General features: G+C 45.1%; 1 protein-coding gene and 1 long non-coding RNA gene across 3 annotated transcripts; one reads left to right on the plus strand and one right to left on the minus strand.

The window, feature by feature from the left end:
• Positions 1-1,167: 1,167 nt before the first annotated feature.
• znf831 (zinc finger protein 831) lies at positions 1,168-14,134 on the minus strand. Of its 2 annotated transcripts, XM_035388792.1 has the most exons (5): positions 13,998-14,134; positions 6,067-12,012; positions 5,476-5,748; positions 3,079-3,308; positions 1,169-2,039 (listed from the first exon to the last, which is right to left on the minus strand). In XM_035388792.1, the coding sequence occupies exons 2-5, from the start codon at positions 11,963-11,965 to the stop codon at positions 1,260-1,262; spliced, it is 7,182 nt and encodes a 2,393-aa protein (XP_035244683.1). In that variant the 5' UTR covers positions 11,966-12,012; positions 13,998-14,134; the 3' UTR covers positions 1,169-1,259. The 2 variants fall into 2 exon arrangements, with proteins under 2 accessions (XP_035244682.1, XP_035244683.1); XM_035388791.1 differs by having other exon boundaries at positions 1,168-2,039; positions 5,476-12,012.
• Positions 14,135-14,940: 806 nt separating this feature from the next.
• On the plus strand, positions 14,941-15,922 carry LOC118211523. The gene is made up of 2 exons (XR_004762023.1): positions 14,941-15,079; positions 15,474-15,922. It is a non-coding gene; the product is annotated as an uncharacterized LOC118211523 (long non-coding RNA).
• The last annotated feature ends 2,281 nt before the right edge of the window (positions 15,923-18,203 follow it).

Here is an 18,203-nt window from a genome sequence, read left to right on the forward strand (position 1 = left end):
ATGATTTGCTCTAATACATCTGCTCATTACATTTCTGTTACCATTCATCCTGTCTTTGCTATTACAACCAGCTGGCCAGTGGAGGAAGGGGGTCATCCTATATAGCTGGGTTCCTCTCGAGATTTCTTCCCATCGGGGAGTTTTTTTTTCTCATGTTACTGTTTCTCACAGTTTTTCCTTATAGTTAGAGTTTTTTCCATTGAGTTTTTTATTCATGCTGTTTTTACAGCACTTGTACAGTTTTTGGGGGTTCAGGCCTGGTTTTTGCCCAATTTATTTTTCTGTTTCCTCTCTAGTGTCTTTGTTATAGTACCTCTGTAAAACATGCTACGCAAGTAAACTTGAATTGAACTGAATCGAATTGGATTAAAATGAGTGACGACCGTTACTCTGTTAAAATTACATTAACATTACTGGTGTTAATGTCATTTATCACTGCAACGTAAAGAATAGTAAAATATATGGTATAGCGCACAACAGCAATGGAACAGGAGGGTGGATAGAATCTTGTGTGTGTGTTTATGTGAGTTTAATCTGTTAAAAAAACTCAAAACCTGTAGGTTTCATCAACAACAAAAGGAAAATGTTTTATTATCTTAACTGTGCATACCAATAGGTCAATAACATCTATAAATTGGTAAGATAAGAAAAAGTTTCCATAGATTTGTCAATATAAAGGCCATGAACAGCAATACATTCATTAGTAACAGTATCTTTTTATACAATTTAAGGTGAAGAGTTATAGGTTCTCATAGCACCAAAGACACCAGGCTGAACATAAAAAAACAGTCTTATAAAACATGTTTTTTGGTCCCCTAAGGTAAAGGTGTCTTTTGGCAGAGAAGTAATGATTGAGTCAATGCTTAATGATGCAGGAATGTTCAGGCACGCAATGGCTTCCTGTGTTTCACTTTCCTGTTGGCCACTCTGGCTGACTCACCAGTCGGGCAGTGAGAAGTTTCCTTGTGAGACATGTGGCTCCAGGTGCATTGACCACACTGCAGCTGAGGAGCTTGACTCAGACAGCCAGAGGCTGCATGAGAGAGAGACTAGGTACATATGTGTGCGTGATAGAGAAATGTGAAATCATGTGTGTGTGAGTGAGTGTTTCTGTGTTTCTGCATCTGTGTCTGTGCTTGTGTACCTGCATTCCACACTGTGTACGTGCGTGTGTGTGTGTGTGTGTGTGTGTGTGTGAGAGAGAGAGTGAGAGAGAGTGTGTGTGTGTGTGTGTGTGTGTGTGTGTGTGTGTGTATCTCCTACTCCAGCTCAATGACCAGTCTCCCTTCGTCATCGCTGCTGCTGGTGTCAGCCTCCTCCAGGCTGCTGTGGGCCGCTCTGACGGACGCCTCGCTGGCTCTCACGCTCAGCGACAGAGAGCAGTGTGCTGCACTGCTGTGTGAGAAGAAAGGCTGGGCACACGCTGCATCTGGTGCAGGCTGCTCTGATCGCTCTGCAGCTCTCCTCGCACTTGCCTGTGCTGTCTCTCTGAGGCCTTCATGCTGGACCCTGCTCTCCACAGACAGAAAGGTCCTCTGCAGCGGCTGGTTAGCCGTCATGCCGCGGCTAGCAGCCTGAGCTACCATCCCGCACCCCGTGTGGCCTGCATTCATAGGGAGAGGGCATGACTCTGGGGTGTGGCTCGGCTGGGCAGCTGATAGTGCGGGACACGGACCTCCATGCACCCCCCATTCCGTGGAGCGAGACTTCACATCTGAATAATGCCTCAGCGGGCCTTGACCAGCTCCATGACACCTGCTATCCCTGTGGGCAAGGAAGGTGTGTACAGCAGGAGCCTCACTTTGGGTAAGGGTCTGCGGCGTTTGCAAAGCGCTGGTCTCACTTTGAGTGGGGGTCTCACTTTCGGTGGGAGTCTGGAGAATGTGCAAAATGCTAGTCTCTGCGTGTGTGTGAAGCTGAAAGGTGTGTGCAGCAGTGGTCTCTCTCTGGGTGGGAGTCTGTGGAAAGTGTGGGAACACAGAGGAGTCTCTGTACGAGAGAGATCCGTTATCAGCAAGTATGTCCCTCACATCCTCCTCCTGTCAAAGAGAAAACAATGCATGACATTATCACAGAGCAAAAATGCCTTCATGTTATGCATGTTGTGTTATGTTCCAGTCAAATGAACCATCTCAGTGGACACTAGGATATTCTCTTACTGTAATCCGTTAAAGTTAAAGTGATCTTGTCATTTCTCTTATAAAGTTTCCAAGTTATCAAAGTGGAAGTTTTGGAAATATTATCAGTGTGCCAGTACTTCTGACAAGGTGTATGAATTTCAAGTGCCTTCTATTATTTTTGTAATTACAACAATTACAACTTCTCAGTTGAGATAGTGCTTAGATATTAAATTATTCTGAGAAAACAATTGCACAGAGAAAATGGTTTGTTAGTACAGAAAGCATGCAACTTTCTTTTCTGAATTCTGAGGCCTTGCTGTCAAACATAACACTGGCAACAAGTGCACTCACAAAGCAGATCTCTTCAGGTGAAAAGCCTTTGTAACTGTATGAATCTTTACAAAATATGCCTCAATGTCACATCACTACAACTTACCGTCTAAAAACAAAGTGGTGTTTTGCATAATGATAATGAAATAATAAAGTTTGACATGAGGGCAATTTAAATAGGAGCTTTGTATCAGAAATAATTTAGTTTTTTTAAATCAGGTTACGGGACTAGCTTATGCTGCATTTAACACGTTTCATATTTTCTTGTGATGCAGATGTAAGAAATGCCTGAGTTGTATAATGCTTCACAAAATGTTTTGCTATTGTGGTAGGCAGCAGTCTATGCTTGTTGTAATATGTAGCTAAAGTAATTATTCAAATAGCTCGGGGAAGCATTTTTTTTGTAATTACCAGAGTGCTGAGTTAGCAGTGTGTGGTTGCTGTGTTATTAGTACAGCAATGCTGGGATACAGTGTGTATTTGCTGTGTTGTTAGTACAGTACTACTTGGATACAGTGTGTAGTTGTGTTATTGTGATAGAATTTCATGAAGACAGTGTGTTGTTGTTGTTTTTTTAGTACAGTAAAGCAAGGAGGAAGTGTATTACAGGTCAAGATAGCGCCCTTACTGAGGTGGCCCCTTTGTGTGGCTCCGATGTAGGAGAGGTGCAGGGGTCGATCAAACCTCTCTTCTCCATCTCCCCACTGTCTGTTTCCTCCACCCCTCCTCTCTCTGTCGTTTCTCGCTGTCTGGAGCCCTGCTCCTCCGGCTCTCTGTCCGCCTGCTCCTCCAGGCTCTGACTGCTGGCCTGCGCCTCCTGCTCCTGCTGGGCTGCTGTGCCGCTGGCTGACAGGTGTCCTGGAGGGATAAACACCAATCAGCAGAAGGCACGAGTAGAGCCCACCCTCGCCTGTGTCTTACCTTATGCATCTGACAGGTTCCACTGAGCCTGTCAATGTGGAGACCCGTTAACTAACTTACAGTTCACCTTGACAGAACAGGAATTCTCAGAGCCTTTTCACTTTACCCCCTTGGCCAAATAATTTCCTTTCGAGCTCTTAGGTGCATGAGGTTTGAAAAATGTCCCTGCTTTACTGGGAAAATGATAGCTGTTGTAATAGGGTGGATCCAGCTTTACAGTGCATACCTGGTGTGAAAACAAATGTTGTCTTAGCACTAATCCACAGACAGCTAACCTGAAGAAATCCACACTGTAATTGCGACTCTTACTTTATTTTTCTGTTTTGGTCTTACCGATTCCCAAATAATGTGTCATGTGTGGTCTTAGACATTTTTCCTCTGTATTTGCACACATGGCTTATAGCTTATCTCATGGGGGGTAGAAAAAATCATAATAATTGAAAGCTTTCTTCAATATACACACTCAAATGCATTCAGAAATACCAACTAACATATGGTTCTATATGAAATACTGAAAATTGATCTGAAGTTCCAAAATTTGAAATGAAGAAGCAACGGTATTGATGAAAACCAATCGCTCTGATACTCTGAGTGTGTTTTGTTTGGCTGAACTCTAGCACAAGCCACAGGGCTGTCTTGCTCTGAGGAAAGCCGACGTTTACATTCCGGATCACATGTCAAGCGTCTGGACCGGAGATGACCGTAAAATCCCCCTCAAACCCCTGCGTCTGCTATCTGAGGAGTCCCCGGGGGAGCCTCTTCCACCGCCCTGCGATGAGCGCCATTCCTTCCAGTCTCCCAATCAATCAGAGGATTCAAGGGCCTGAGAGCTCCTGGCCTTCTGGTAAGCCTTTCGGCGCAGGCAGTCACAACACGAGACGATGGTGGAGAGCAAGGGGCGGCACGAATTGGGCCATTTACCAAGTATCCCTGTTGCAATTGAGCAATTAAGCCACCGCTGCACTTTTTGTGTTGTCTAACAACTCAGAAAAGCTCAGCAGCTTAACTGTTAAAACTCTGATCCCACTGCGTCTCTTGGTTATCTTTTTTTACACTTTTCTATATAACAATGGCCACGGTGTTTGTGGAAACAAAGATTAAAGGGTGGGTTTCCTTTTTGTTTATTCTGGCCCTTCCTGCTCAAACCTTTGACCGACCCCTGCTCTGTTATGGAGACTAATTCATGTAACCTTTAACCTTTTGTCACACCACCCTTTTGCCACTGGGGATCTCTTGATAGATCAAATACTACACTTCAAAACCATTCCCTTTTGATTGACCCTGGCTGATCAGCACTCCACAACCTATGTCTGTGAAAACAAGGAAGTGTGTTTCTTTTAAGGAAGCTTTGTGAAGTGTGATGCAAAAGGTTAACACAGCTTTTGAGGACAGAGATCTGAGATAAGAACTGTGGAAGGATTGCTGCTAAATGGAACACTTATGTGGATGTCTTGTTAGTTGGAGGATTTTCACATTTATTGTCAAAATGTATTGCATGATCTTTAAAATAAATGCTATTGGATTACCTTGAATGAGAGTGAATCTGAACCAGCAAAGCATGGGAATGCTGTTCAAATAACGGTCAGTTATTGCCACCTTGTGGCAAAACAGCATACACACTTTAAAGAGACATGTTTGAATTTATTAACAACTCTATGACATAACTGAACTGTTAAAGTTTTTATTTAATTAATTGATTTTTCTTACCTTTTTTGCTGTTTCGAACATAACGCTTTTAAGCAACATGTTGTGGGTTTAGATCTAAGCTGAGATAATGCTGTTGTATTCATAAGAAAAATACTTTGTCTTAAATCAATCCAGAAAAATCCAACAGCACAGCTGGTTAAAGATTATGTTTATGATAGTTTGTTGTATAAAGGCTTCAGCAATGGGATCATCAAAACCATGGTAAAATTTTTTATTTATTTATTTATTTATTTATTTATTTATTTATTTATTTACAAATTATGGCCACCAAAGCATAGAAGAACTCACGTTTTCAGAGATTCTCTGTAATTCCATTGTTGGTTTGACCCCTTACTAAAAACCTTGCATAAATGAGTATGCTTTTTAAAGATCAGGAGTAAGTCATACTATTCCATACCTGCATCTATGGCTTGGCTCCCCTTCTGTGTGTCAGCAGAGGCACAGATCAGGGCACCATCGCTCTGCCTTCCCTCTGAAGCACAGCGAGGAGATGAGACACAGTTGTCTAAGACCATGTCCTCTTGACCTGTGGCCATGTTGCCCTTTGGGGCATTCTGTTCCAGGTACTGATGAGAGGCAATTCGGTCCTGAGGTTCATTACTGCTGACCTGCATCTGGCTGCTTGTTAGGGAGCTAATGCCGCCCCCTGACAGAACCTTTCCCGAGGGTCCGGTTAAGAGTCCACACTGGGTGTTCGATGACTTCATAGGGAGCTGTGATTTCTCTGTTGAAGTGCCAGTGCCTGCCTCCCGGTCTTGGGAAAGAAGGACTTTCCTGTCCTGGCTAGGGCAGAGGAAAGATGGGGAGGATGCCTCTGTGCTCTGTCTGACAGTGCTCACGCCAGCCTGTGCCACGCAACTTCCTGGTGCCACCATACAGAACCCTCCAGATGTTTCTCTTGAATTTGCAACAGCTTCATTTGCAGAAATTCCACATTTGGTTTCACTCTGCTTACCCGTGCTGTATGGGACTCTTTGATTTAAAGGTGTGTGTTGGACTGAGACATGTACTAGTACTTTTCCTGAGCTCATGTCTGCTGCTGCAGAGGGAGACAGAGAGATGCCGGCAGCCAGGCACAGTTTGTGTTGGCCTGGGAGCGATGCTGAAAATGGTTCCTGTTGGCTGGCCCTTGGAGTTGGATGGGAAGCCTGTAAACATGGTTCTGTAGAGCTATTGTGTGCCAAGGCCTCTAGAACATGCCTCTCATTTTGGACCTGCTGTTGTGCTGTGGGTTCAGGAGGAACAGAGCCTGGTATTGCATTCTCAGAAGTGGCCTGCTGGGGGAGCTCTTGAGTCACACTTGGCAGACACATTTGGATGGAATCCAGTAACCCAGGGTTGGGTGTAAGTGGTGACACAGCTGTATGTGTACCCTGCTGGCTCAGGTCAGTGAGAAGGCTGCCACATCCCAGGACCCCCTGTTGGGTTTCTTTGGGTGCGTCTGTTTCACATTGCCTCACTGCTGGTGACTGTGTTATAGAGCCCTGAGACAGGCTTGGTCCTTCACAAGTTGAGGTCTGAACACTGTGCTGGGAGAATGCAGTGGGATGTGCAGTTTCAGAGCGTGGATGGATAAAGAGGCGGTTGGAGGCGGGTGAGAGGTGTGAGGTGGATGAAGTGTCTCCTACGCTCACAGGCTCAACAGAAGTGGGCCTCTCCATTCTGCTGGGGGCAGAGGAAGGAGTAGCATTCTGGCAGTGCTTGGGATCTGATGAGAAAATTCCATCTGGGCACCTAGCAACATCCCACACATGCTTGGGAGGAGGAGATAGTTTGTGATGTTTGTGAGCTGAAAGCATTTTGTTCTTTGGGCCTTGTGCGGTTAAGGGATCTCTGCAGTCCATATGAAGTGGGGGTACGGCTGCTGCATTGACTGCATTCTTCTGCACAGCCAGGGGCATCTCCATGAGTAGCTTCTGGTGTTGCTGCCCAGCCCCAGTTGTACAAGGAAAAGTCAAATAACCCCTCTCCTTAGTATCTGTCAAAGTCCGTTTTTCAGTTTTTGTGTGTGTATCTGCCAGAACTGAGCGCAAGTCTGGAATGTATGGCCTAGGGTAAGGACTCCTGTCTACGGTAGCAGTGGAAGAGGCCATGGAAGATGGTGGGGCCTGGCTGTATAATAGCACAGGGCAATCTGCTGTATTAGCTGTGATTCTTTGTTGTGGCAGGCTGCCTTGACAACACACCCCCATTGTGTTAACTGACACCGTCTTGCTCGGTTCCTGATTTGGACGTTCAGAATTCCTTTTCAATGGAGGGAGGCCATAGTCCGCAGGCCTACACTGATTGTGTGTATGTGGCACTGTGCGTAAACAAGCAAACTGACCCTCGGTTTTCCTGAGTTCTGAGCCACCTGCTTCATGACCAGAGACCACTGAGGTTTGATCACCCTCGCTAATGCCTGTATGAGCTGATTGATTTGTGAAATCTTGGGAGGGTGTAGGAATGGATTTTAAAAGAGGGAAATTCTTTTGTGGAGAACTTTCACAGCTCTGGTACTCCTGGTGTTGTTCTGTGTGGGAGAAAATCTCACAGTATGAAGGGATGGAGGGTCCTGCTAACTGTGCGCTGGATGCCTGGTGTGTCAAACTGGTGTGTGCCACGTCTGTAGCACTGCGTCCTTCTGCATTGTCAGCAAGCAGCTGTGCATACTGAGAAATGTCCAGTTGCTGTGAGACGCTTTGCTGCTGTATTTCTGCTCCACTATTTTCCACGGCTGCCCGGGAGATATCCTGACAGACACTTGCCTCCAGCTGGGAGTCCTGAGTACTTAGTTGAGCTTCCGTGAGTGACAGCTGGTCATCAGAAATGATCTGCAGGAATATTTGTATGTCTCCTGTCTTCACATAGTCTGTCTCTTCGGAAGCAGCTTGTGATACTCCCTTCAACACTATGACCTGTCCCGCAGACAGCGATTCCACCATGGGAAAATGAGTGTTGCAATTTGCGCAGACTGAGTTGGGCGTAGCAGTATTGCTTAGTTTTGGGGTTGCGGTGCATGTAGCACTGTGTTGGGGTGAGCTGGTGTGCATCTGTCCCAAGGTTGATGCAGCTGTGTGGCTCATCTCTGGGATTGGGGTGGGTGTAACATTGTGGCTCTGTTCAGATGTAAGTGTGGGTCGAGCAGTGTGAATGTGTCCTGAAGTGGATGGAGAAGTGGGACTCAGTCCAGAGGCTGTGGTGTGTGAAGCAGCACAAGTCTCAGAGGGTGTGGATAAGGCAGTGGGTGTGTGAGTCGATGGTGGTTTGGATGTAGGAGAGTGGTTCTGTTTAATGGCTGGTTTCGGTTTAGAAGTGTTACTAGTTTTGGGGGCGATAGTGGGTGCAGACGTGTGACTCTGTTCTGACGTGGAAGTGGGTATAGGAGGGAGGCTTTGTTCTGAAGTGGGAGTGGGTATAGGAGCAATGCTCTGTTCTGAAGTGGGAGTGGGTATGAGAAAGAGGTTCTGTTCTGAAGTGGGAGTGGGTATGAGAAGGAGGTTCTGTTCTGAAGTGGGAGTGGGTATAGGAGGGAGGCTCTGTGCTGAAGTGGGAGTGCGTATAGGAGGGAGGCTTTGTTCTGAAGTGGGAGTGGGTATAGGAGCAAGGCTTTGTTCTGAAGTGGGAGTGGGTATAGGAGGGAGGTTCTGTTCTGAAGTGGGAGCGGGTATAGGAGGGAGGCTTTGTTCTGAAGTGGGAGTTGGTATAGGAGGGAGGCTTTGTTCTGAAGTGGGAGTGGGTATAGGAGCAAGGCTTTGTTCTGAAGTGGGAGTGGGTATAGGAGGGAGGTTCTGTTCTGAAGTGGGAGTGGGTATAGGAGAGAAGCTCTGTTCTGAAGTGGGAGTAGGTATAGGAGGGAGGCTCTGTTCTGACGTGGGAGTGGGTATAGGAGGGAGGTTCTGTTCTGAAGTGGGAGTGGGTATAGGAGGGAGTCTCTGTTCTGAAGTGATAGTGGGTATAGGAGGGAGGCTCTGTTCTGAAGTGGGAGTGGGTATAGAAGGGAGGCTCTGTTCTGAGTCTATGGCTGGTATTGAAGTAAGGCTCTTTTCCAATACTGGAATAGCAGTGATGTCCTGTTCCAATGTTGGTATAACAGTCAGGCCTTGTTCAGATGCTGGTATAGTCCTGAGCCTCTGTTCCAATGCTGGTGTAGCAGGAAGGCTCTGTTCCGAAACTGCAGAATGGGGAAGCTTGAGCTGGTACTTGGGTAGGAAGCTTGACTTGGTTAATGCAGACACGCTGGGTGTAGCAGGGACACATAACCTGCCCACATTCACTAAGGATGGAAGTGAGTCATGTTCCTTAGCCTGAAATGGTCTCTGATTCATTTGGCGGCTGATGAAACATAGGTTTAGGTCCATTCTGCTACTCTGGTGTTGCAACTGTAGCTTGTTGCTATCACCCCTCTTTGTCGGGTGGGTGTATTTAGGGGTGTCACTGCTGCAGAAAGCGAGAGAGGGTTGACTCGGTCTGACAAGGCTGTTATCGTCTGCCTTACTGATCATGCTGGCCAGAACATTGTGTCTCTTCTCCCCCAAGTCCATGATGTCCACTAGCATGCCTGTGTCATCTTCTGTTCTCTGTTTCTTCCTTTCTGATGGAAGATGACTGAGGCACTGTGGTGTGGTGTTGTGTTCCGTATTCTGTTCTTTCTGGATGATGCTTTTCACAAGGCTCGCCCTGCTGCCATTTGTGCTGTCTGGGGCTGGAAGGCTCCCTTGCCTGACCACACAATGGTGCATTGTGCTGGACGGATTTGACAACGATGGCCTCCGGAGATTTGGTTCTGAGGAAAGTTGGCTGATGTGGCCATGTGCTGGTTGAGATCCACACGTAGAGGGCCGGCTATGTGGAAGGCATTGTGAACGGTGTGTGGTTTGAATACTGGTGCCAGCAGAAGCGAACTCTGCAGTAGACACTGCAGAAGTGACAGGTTCTGGGAGTGAGGCAGTGTTCCTGCTCTGAATCTCGTGCACTTTGCCTTGCTCCGTGCTGACCACAGCTTTCTTTGCTCTCAACGACCCATGATCTGAACCTTTCTCCGTGTTATACAGCTTTGTGAAGGTTCCACCTCCATACATGTGCCACTTGTTGTAGGAGAACTTCTGAGCTTTTTTCCTGCGACATTTCCCGCCACCAGATTCACAAATGGCATCAATAGAGTCCCCGTCTGAGCCGAGGCTGCTGGGATAGCTCTCTTCCACAGATGAGGTCACATTGAGGCCTTCACCTGCAGGCAGACAGTCAACTGCAGATTGCCGGACAAGAGACCGGTGATGTGAGGACTGCTGGTCCACAGATTTCATGACAAATTCACCAGAGTAAAGTTGTCCAGAGCTGTCCCTTCGGCCCACCGGTACAGCTTCTCTTTGATAGTGTCGATGTTGGCTGCTTCTCTCCAGTCCTGGGCTACCTAAACTGAATGGCAAGGAGCTGCTTCGTGTTAGAGGTGTGTGATCAAGACTGGTAGATTGTTGGGTGGGCACAGAGTTGTACAAGGCCTGCTTCACTCTCCAGTCTGGGCTCTGCTGGCTGGAGGCCATGCTCATCTGCTTACTGGTCCTCATTTCAAAATGGAAGGAGTCTTTGTAGGTGTACGGCATGGGGAGGTCGATGCTGCCCTGCTTTGACAGCACTGTCTTCCGTGGCCTCACATTCTCCAGGCGCTTGTCATCCACCAGGGTTTCGTTTTCAGATATAAGCTTGGAGATGCGCTCCTCCAGCTTCCTCTTCTCCAGCATTGACACTCTGCTTTTGGCCCCGGCAGCAGCAACAGGTTCTCTGGGGTTCTCCAGGACCCCAACGTCCTCCTGATGTTCCATACTGGACTCTGTGAGGGACTCCATGCTGTGGTCATGCAGAGTACTGCTTGGGCTGGAGTTCCAGTTCTGCTCATTGCACTCTGAGAAGCCGGAGTCTGTGCTGTCGTGGGACTGGGACTTCCCCCTGGATGTGCTGGACTCCCACTGTTTGGAGAAGAAGGTGGCCTCCTGCCTCTGTAGAAAGAGGTGACGATTTGGTGTCAGGGGAGCCGAAGGTGGCTTCTGCTCCCCCTCAGCCTTTGGTGGCTTTGCTGCTGGGGCGGTCCCTACACCCAGTAACGGCTCTCCCTTTTGGACAATGGAGCTCAGTTTCTCCTGGTTTCCATTCACAGGAGCAAGAATGAGTCCCACCAGAGCAGCCTGATGCAAAGCCCAACCTGTGTCTGACCCAATCTTTCCCAGGGCAGCAGGGGGTTGAGTGGAGCTGACGGTGATGCAAGGAGTCACTGGAGGTGCACAAACCTCCCTCTCAAAGCTTTCCAAGTCTTCACTCTGTGCTCCCAGGGAGGGGCTGCTAGAGCAAGTGTCCCCGGAGCCAGGGATGCTCTCCTGGCTGCTGAAGCTGCCCTTCTCTGATTCGCTAGAGAGGCGGGCATGGGCCTGCGTGCGCTTGTGCTTATACAGGTTGCTCTGGGTCTTGAAGGCGATCCCGCAGATGGTGCAGGGGTAAGGGCGCTCCCCCGTATGGCAGCGCAGGTGCTTCTCCAGGACGCTGGGCTTCAGGCAGTCCCGACCGCAGTGTGGGCACATGTGTTTCCCAGCGGATTTGGGCCTGGTGGGTGTGGCGGCCACCCCTGACCTCTGACCTTGCTGCGGGAGATGCATCCCGCTGGTGATGTGGAAGGTCAGGAGGGGCAGGGCCTGCTTTGTGGGGAGCGGAGAGATGGACAGGGGAAGGGCCACGGCATCCTGGCTGGTAGGCGGTCCCGGATGTGCCATCTGCGGGTACAGTGGCAGCCTGCCCAGCGTTTGAAGATACATGGCTGTCAGAGGGGCCTGCGTTTCATGCATCCTGTCCTCCCCCTGCGCTGTGACTGAGCCGCCAGGGGCTGGAATGCTTACAAAGCCCTGCTTGCTGGTCTCCATGGCAACCACTCCAGCTCGTGATGGTATTAGACAGGGCCGCTAATTACCTGGGAAAGAAACACAATTTACATTAGTGCTATGCTAACCAAGTAGATTGCTGCATAGTAGAACAGTTACATTGTAAGTGTATCTCAATTGCACAGGAAAAAAATACATCATTGCTTGATCTTCTGTTAGCTTGTTGACAAATTCACGGCACTGAACTGAGTAGGTATAGGTTGAAAGCTATTTGTTTTGCATGTGGTGTGTGAGTGTGCGTGTGAGAGAAAGAGAATAGTGCACTGTAGGGTGCAAAACCGATGCCATAATCTATGACCCAATTAATTTATCAGTGAAAAAAAATGTAACATGAGTTTTGATCTCACTCATCAAATGTCAGGGAGTTTTGCATCAAAGGTCAGGCCTGGCAACAGATGGTGTTTACTGCAGTGTTAAGAGCTCAGTCAGTAAAAGTCACAAAGACCCGAAGGTGCTAGAGAAACACTGCCTTGCAGGAATCATCGTCTCTCTATTTCTCACTCTGCGTGGACCAGCAGCATGCTCCTGATTTGCAGGCAGAGCAGGCGATGGAGATGTTATCGTGCACAGCGCTGAGTGCGGTTAGAGTGACTCACCAACAAGAGGGGACTGTGAGTACCCTCATCTGCTGGAATGTGAAATTAGTTTGTGTGGTGCTGCAAGCCCACTGAAATTAGACTGTAACTAAAGCTAACCTATAGCACACTGCACAATAAGCATACTTTTTTGTTGCAGTTGGACCTAATTCTATAGCATTTCTGCACAACCCAGAAAATTAGTGATTTAAAAAATTTGTCTTTACCATGAAAAATAAAAAAATAATACCATTACACTTCTTGGAGATATAGTGTTGGTGGCTATAGCAAGTGGTAGGCAATCACTGCTATAACAGTAATGTGACATAACATTTTTGTTAGTACAAGGAAATGTGTTCCACATGGTGATCTTGTTTGTGGAGGTAAGCAAAGTCTGTTCCAGCCAAATACACCTGTATCAAATTTACAGTATATGTTTACTCTATGAGTTGTATTTCACGGTGGGATTTCTGTCAGTGAACTTTCCATCCACATACATTTGGCCCATTGACCAGAGATTATGTTATCCTAACCAAAATACATGGTAAGGCAGTGGTCATGCAACCAGTTTAAAGTAATACCTGACACCAGTTCCCTTCACCTGGTCCCGCTTTGACCCACCATCCTCAATTTATGTATGGAACAACCACAGTATTATTGCAGAGATTGTTTCATATAAGTGTCTTTGTTTCCTCCCTGCCTTATATAGATTAGCTGGATGCATCTCAAACCTTGAGTTTGAATTGAGTCCGTGAATTCAATCTTTTTGATAAAATAGCCCTTTGATGGTAGCACTGTTGAGCACAATTTGTACAGTACATTACAGTACATTTACACATATACATCACCATCTTTGTATGAAATTATTAATTTTCCAAAACACACAAATGAATAGGACATCACAAATGCCTTTGCTTTAGAACTTCCTAGCATAGCTATGTAGGTAATGCTTGCAGCTATTGTGAGAAAGGCCACAGTAAGTGAAAAATGATTACAGCACTGACTTTTTCTTTAACCTTTATAATGTTGGCACTTAGTGCAATGTTTTGTTGTGCTGGGTGTGAACCAACAACTACAACTACCAGTGGTCACAAAAGATGAAGTTTAAAAGCTGAAACTGTGGCTATTGTTTTCTCTTGAGAGGAAAGAACACATAAAAATAAAGCACACACAAACTCATTTCTTCTGAGCTGGAAATATACATCACAATGATTTCTAAAAACATAGTCTGATATAAAACACTGTTCATCTCTTCCTTTCAGCATTCAGATGCAGATAAGACCATGGCACACCAATCCTTTTAAATCATAAATCTCACTGACTGACTGTTTTACCCTACATATTATTTCTGCTTCCGCTAGTTCTACTGCAGCATTGTAGACTGTACAGCGCCTCTAGGTGGATGTTTAAAAGCAGCGGAGGGGCTATGGGTTACTCACCCTATCCCAGAGCAATGCTGTTGGCGTGGCGATCCACCCGGTCATCTCTATGGCTCACAGCTGTCCAATGAGCAGCCTGGGACGGCCGCGATCGGCGCTAAGCTGTTCAGCTCCATACGTAGGAGGAGAGAGACGTGCTGTTACCCCGTCTCTCCGCTCTGGCTCTTTGTTGTTCCTCTTCTGTCTTTCAGTTTTCTTTTATGCAGTGTGGGGAACTGTAACTTGTGAGGCTAACAAAAAAAAAAACCCTGTTCCAGCTTTCATGTAAATGAGAGAAAAAGAAGACGCAGCAGAGAGAGAGAGAGATAAACAGACAGAGTGAGAGAAATAGAGTGGGAGAGTGTGGGCGAGAGAGGAGAGATGCCTGTAAAGGCACTTTTGAACACAAAGGCAAGTTGGTATCACTGAGAGTGTGGTAGGCAGATAGGAAGCAGGGGGTGAGATGGAGTGAAAAGAAGCAATGAACAGAGGAGTGGCGAGAAAGAGAGCAGAACTGAAAGTGATGACGGAATCCTAACAGAAAGGGGAAGTGAGCAGAGGCAGGCTTACCTTCAACTCTATATCTAACGCAGTCTGATGGCTACACTGCACCGCTCGGCTCGTATGAGTCAATACCTGACTTCTTGCTCCAGCACACTCACTCACTCACTCCCACACTCACTCACTCACTCACTCGCTCACTCACACCCACACCCACACTCACAGAGGAGAGGAGCAGCGAGCATGTGTGGGTGTTGTGAGCTTGCGGGGGTGGACCAGTAGCCAAGATGCTAAACCTCTGAGAAAAAAAAAGCATAAGTGGTAGAGTAGGAGAGACTCGATTGAACAACACAATGGGTTTCCACTAATGGTCTGCGCTCATCCAACAGGACAAGAGGAGTTGGGCTGGATACGAATTGGTGAGGGGGGACTCCAGGGAGGGCTCCAGCTGGCAGAACCCCCGCCACCACCAGCACCGCACAGCCTGCCTGCTTGCCGCCTCCATCAGAGCCTCCATCTGTACCCAGACTGTGGAGGAGTGTGTGGGTTGATGAGGGCAGCTGCCGGCACGGGATGCAATGTGATGCTCTTCGCAAGACGAGGTGCGGTTCCCTGTGTGTGAGGATGGTGGGGACATGATAAATGACCATGCTTTTTTTCTTGTCTTTTCTTTTCAGTTTTAATTGCAGTGTCCACTGTGGGCTTCCGTGTGGGTGTGACCACAACACCATGTCCAGGATGGTAAACGATAAGAAGAGTAAATGAAGACATTAATTTTGCACACAGAATTAACAAGCAAAGCCAGGATATCTGTGCACAAATCTTGGTAGAGATGCTTACTTAAACTGTCAGAAATGGTGTTAGCTATTAGTGGTCTGGTTTATATTTGCATTTGTATTGCCACTACTGTACGTTAACTGTAATGCTATCAAAAAATGTATTTGATTAACTGCCACTGTTCCTCCTTATTTACAGCGACCTTCTCTTTATTTACAGACTGGTGTTCTGGGAAGTCGTTATTTACTGGAAGTGAAAACGCCCAATGTATTCAAAGGAATGGATACAACATATGTTTTAAATATATTTTCACTGGATAAGCAGTTGTAGACTTTTTCCAAATTGTTTTTAAAGCTGTTAATGGCTCCTGAGTGCACAATGAAATAGCAGAGCTATCAATCATAAGTTCTTTACATGCAATTTAGGATCTTGGTACAAAAAGAGAAAAGGCCTATGTGTGCACGTGTATTTGTTTTTCTATTTGCGCGTTTGCATGTTTCTATATACATGCGTATGTTTTTATGTGCATGTGCATTAGCTCCCCTCCCCCACCCTTGTGGTGATTATCTCTGCTCCTAATTAATGCTTGGCATTGAAACATGGTTGAGAGCCTGCTTGCTGTTTTGTGCCCTCATTTATAAAGCAGAGAATTCTGTTCATTTTGACCACCCATTCTCCCTCTTTCTCTCTCTCTCTGCCATACACATACACACACGTATACGTACACATGCATGCATGAAAGGCACGCTCACAAACACACACATGGATGCATACACATACATGCAGGATAGGCACAAACACACACACACACAGAGGCAGAATGAAAATAAAAATAGGCTCTTCATGCTGAATCTGTGAATCTACAGTACAAAGAAGGGGAAAAATGAGACTGATCAAAACTGAAGCACAACAAACAAGGTGAACAAGGGTGCTTTATGAGCAGAATTTTAAATAGTTCCTGTATAAAATTTGCTCTTTAAATAGTGATATTTAAATAAAGGTCAGCAGAGCAGCCTTACAGTATAATATAATTTCAAGATCTTATGAATTAATATCCCTTTTAGTTGTCATCACCTTTTGTTTCTTCACAGTTGATTTCAAATCATCTTGTGTGCCATCGTACATTTGCATATGGCAGTAACTTCTGGCACAGGCAGATTGGAGAAGTTTCCCGTATAGTTCTCTTTACACTCAATTGTGCTGTCTGTCCCCATGTACTTAAACTCATTATGTATAAAATGCTCAACCTCTCCACATGTAGGATTCAATAATGTATGTACAGCAAACACCAGGAATGGTGAGACTGTATCTATCTGTATCTATCCAACAAGCATATGATCTAATCTATGTCAGAGGTCTTATCTTGACTGAAATCACATTATCAGTTTGCTTTCCTGTTAAAAGATGAATATACTGCCTTATATTGTAAATACTGTATGTGGACTTTCTAGAAAATAGTGATGATATACTACACAGTAGTGTAATATATTGCAATATGTAATACATTTGTAACACGTATTTCCAATACAGTAGGGACCAAAAGTCTGAGGACATCATTTATACTTCTTATTGTTGTCCTGGTTGTTTTTATCAAGGAATGATGCATCAAGTAACACCAACAGATCATTTTTGGGAACCATTGAGAAAGTGCTGGGATGTGTAAGTTGTGTAAGTCGTACTGGATAAGAGCGTCTGCTAAATGCCTGTAATATAATGAAATGGAAGATAAGGTGTTGCATAAGCTGGTGGAATCAATGCCAAGTGAAAGTGGTAATGAAAATGAAAGGTGAACAAAGTACTAACATTTTTTGACCTTCAATAAATACCCACATACTTTTTTGACATTATTTAATTAACGTATTATTCGATAGAGAACCATAGCATAGCATTGTAATTGTATCAGCCATTGATAAATAATAAAAACAATCAGTTCTTGGTAGAGTCAATGGACCTTTGTTCCCCACTGTATGTATAAATACATTGTAAAATAAAATGTTTATATGGTTTGTATATATATATATATATATATATATATATATATATATTTTTTTTTTTTACAAACTATATACATTTTATTTTACTATTTATTTATAAGAAAGGGAAGGAGGAGAGACAGTTATTGAGAAAACATAATGAGTGGCCAGTAGCAGAAGAGTTTGGCCCTAGTATTGTCACGTTTGAATTCAGGTACAGGGTATAATTATTACAGACACTATACAATGTTTATAAAAACTACACATTACATTAACATATAATTAAGTGATTGTTATTTATTTCTTTGTATTTCCACTGATGTCCAGTCTTATTAGCTTTAAACCTTTTGTATACAAGTGTATCTGCATGAACTGAACTGTAAGGGATCGTATGTTTTGGCTGGAGCCGTTAAAACGATTAAGCAGGCTACGTAACACTAAACATGACATAACTGTTGTAGCTGATCAATCCTTCACTCTGGATAGGGACATTTTCCAACCATCATATTTCCATTTGTTTACATATATGTTTTAATTTTGGGACTAGGGAATTGAAGTTGACAAAATATATTACTTTAATTTCTGGCGATAAAACAAAATGAGAAATTGTTGGATGAGAAAAGGCATCAGCCTCTTTGGATAAAACAAATGTCGTTCAACATCTTTTAATTCACATGCAATATGATATGCATAAAAAATATGTTTTCTACTTGTAGTAACATCAGTCTTAATATTATTACGAGCAGTGTTGGGCTGAATGGCCTGTTCTCGTCTTACACTATGTTATGTTATATTATATTATTAAAAGGCAGTTTATTTCTTTTTCCAGTTCAAATATTATTTTCATGTAGATGCATGGCTGGAACATTAGTGAAATTATTATGACACAGATTGGATTATGTTATTCCAATCTTTGGCTTTATCATTTGAATTAATATGTTTGAACTCTTTCCAGTATAACAGATACTGTATGTAG

Source organism: Anguilla anguilla, chromosome 13 (assembly GCF_013347855.1).
Source record: "Anguilla anguilla isolate fAngAng1 chromosome 13, fAngAng1.pri, whole genome shotgun sequence".
Classification (NCBI taxonomy): Eukaryota; Metazoa; Chordata; class Actinopteri; order Anguilliformes; family Anguillidae; genus Anguilla; species Anguilla anguilla.

What these genes read in the sequence shown, in the direction of transcription:
- znf831 (XM_035388791.1), bottom strand. Translation starts at nt 11,965, where the DNA reads ATGGAGACCAGCAAGCAGGGCTTTGTAAGCATTCCAGCCCCTGGCGGC. An exon ending in GAGCCAAGCCATAGATGCAG is followed by an intron (nt 3,309 to 5,475) that starts GTATGGAATAGT and finishes TTATCCCTCCAG; the next exon opens with GACACCTGTCAGCCAGCGGC. An exon ending in CACACAAAGGGGCCACCTCA is followed by an intron (nt 2,040 to 3,078) that starts GTAAGGGCGCTA and finishes TCTCTTTGACAG; the next exon opens with GAGGAGGATGTGAGGGACAT.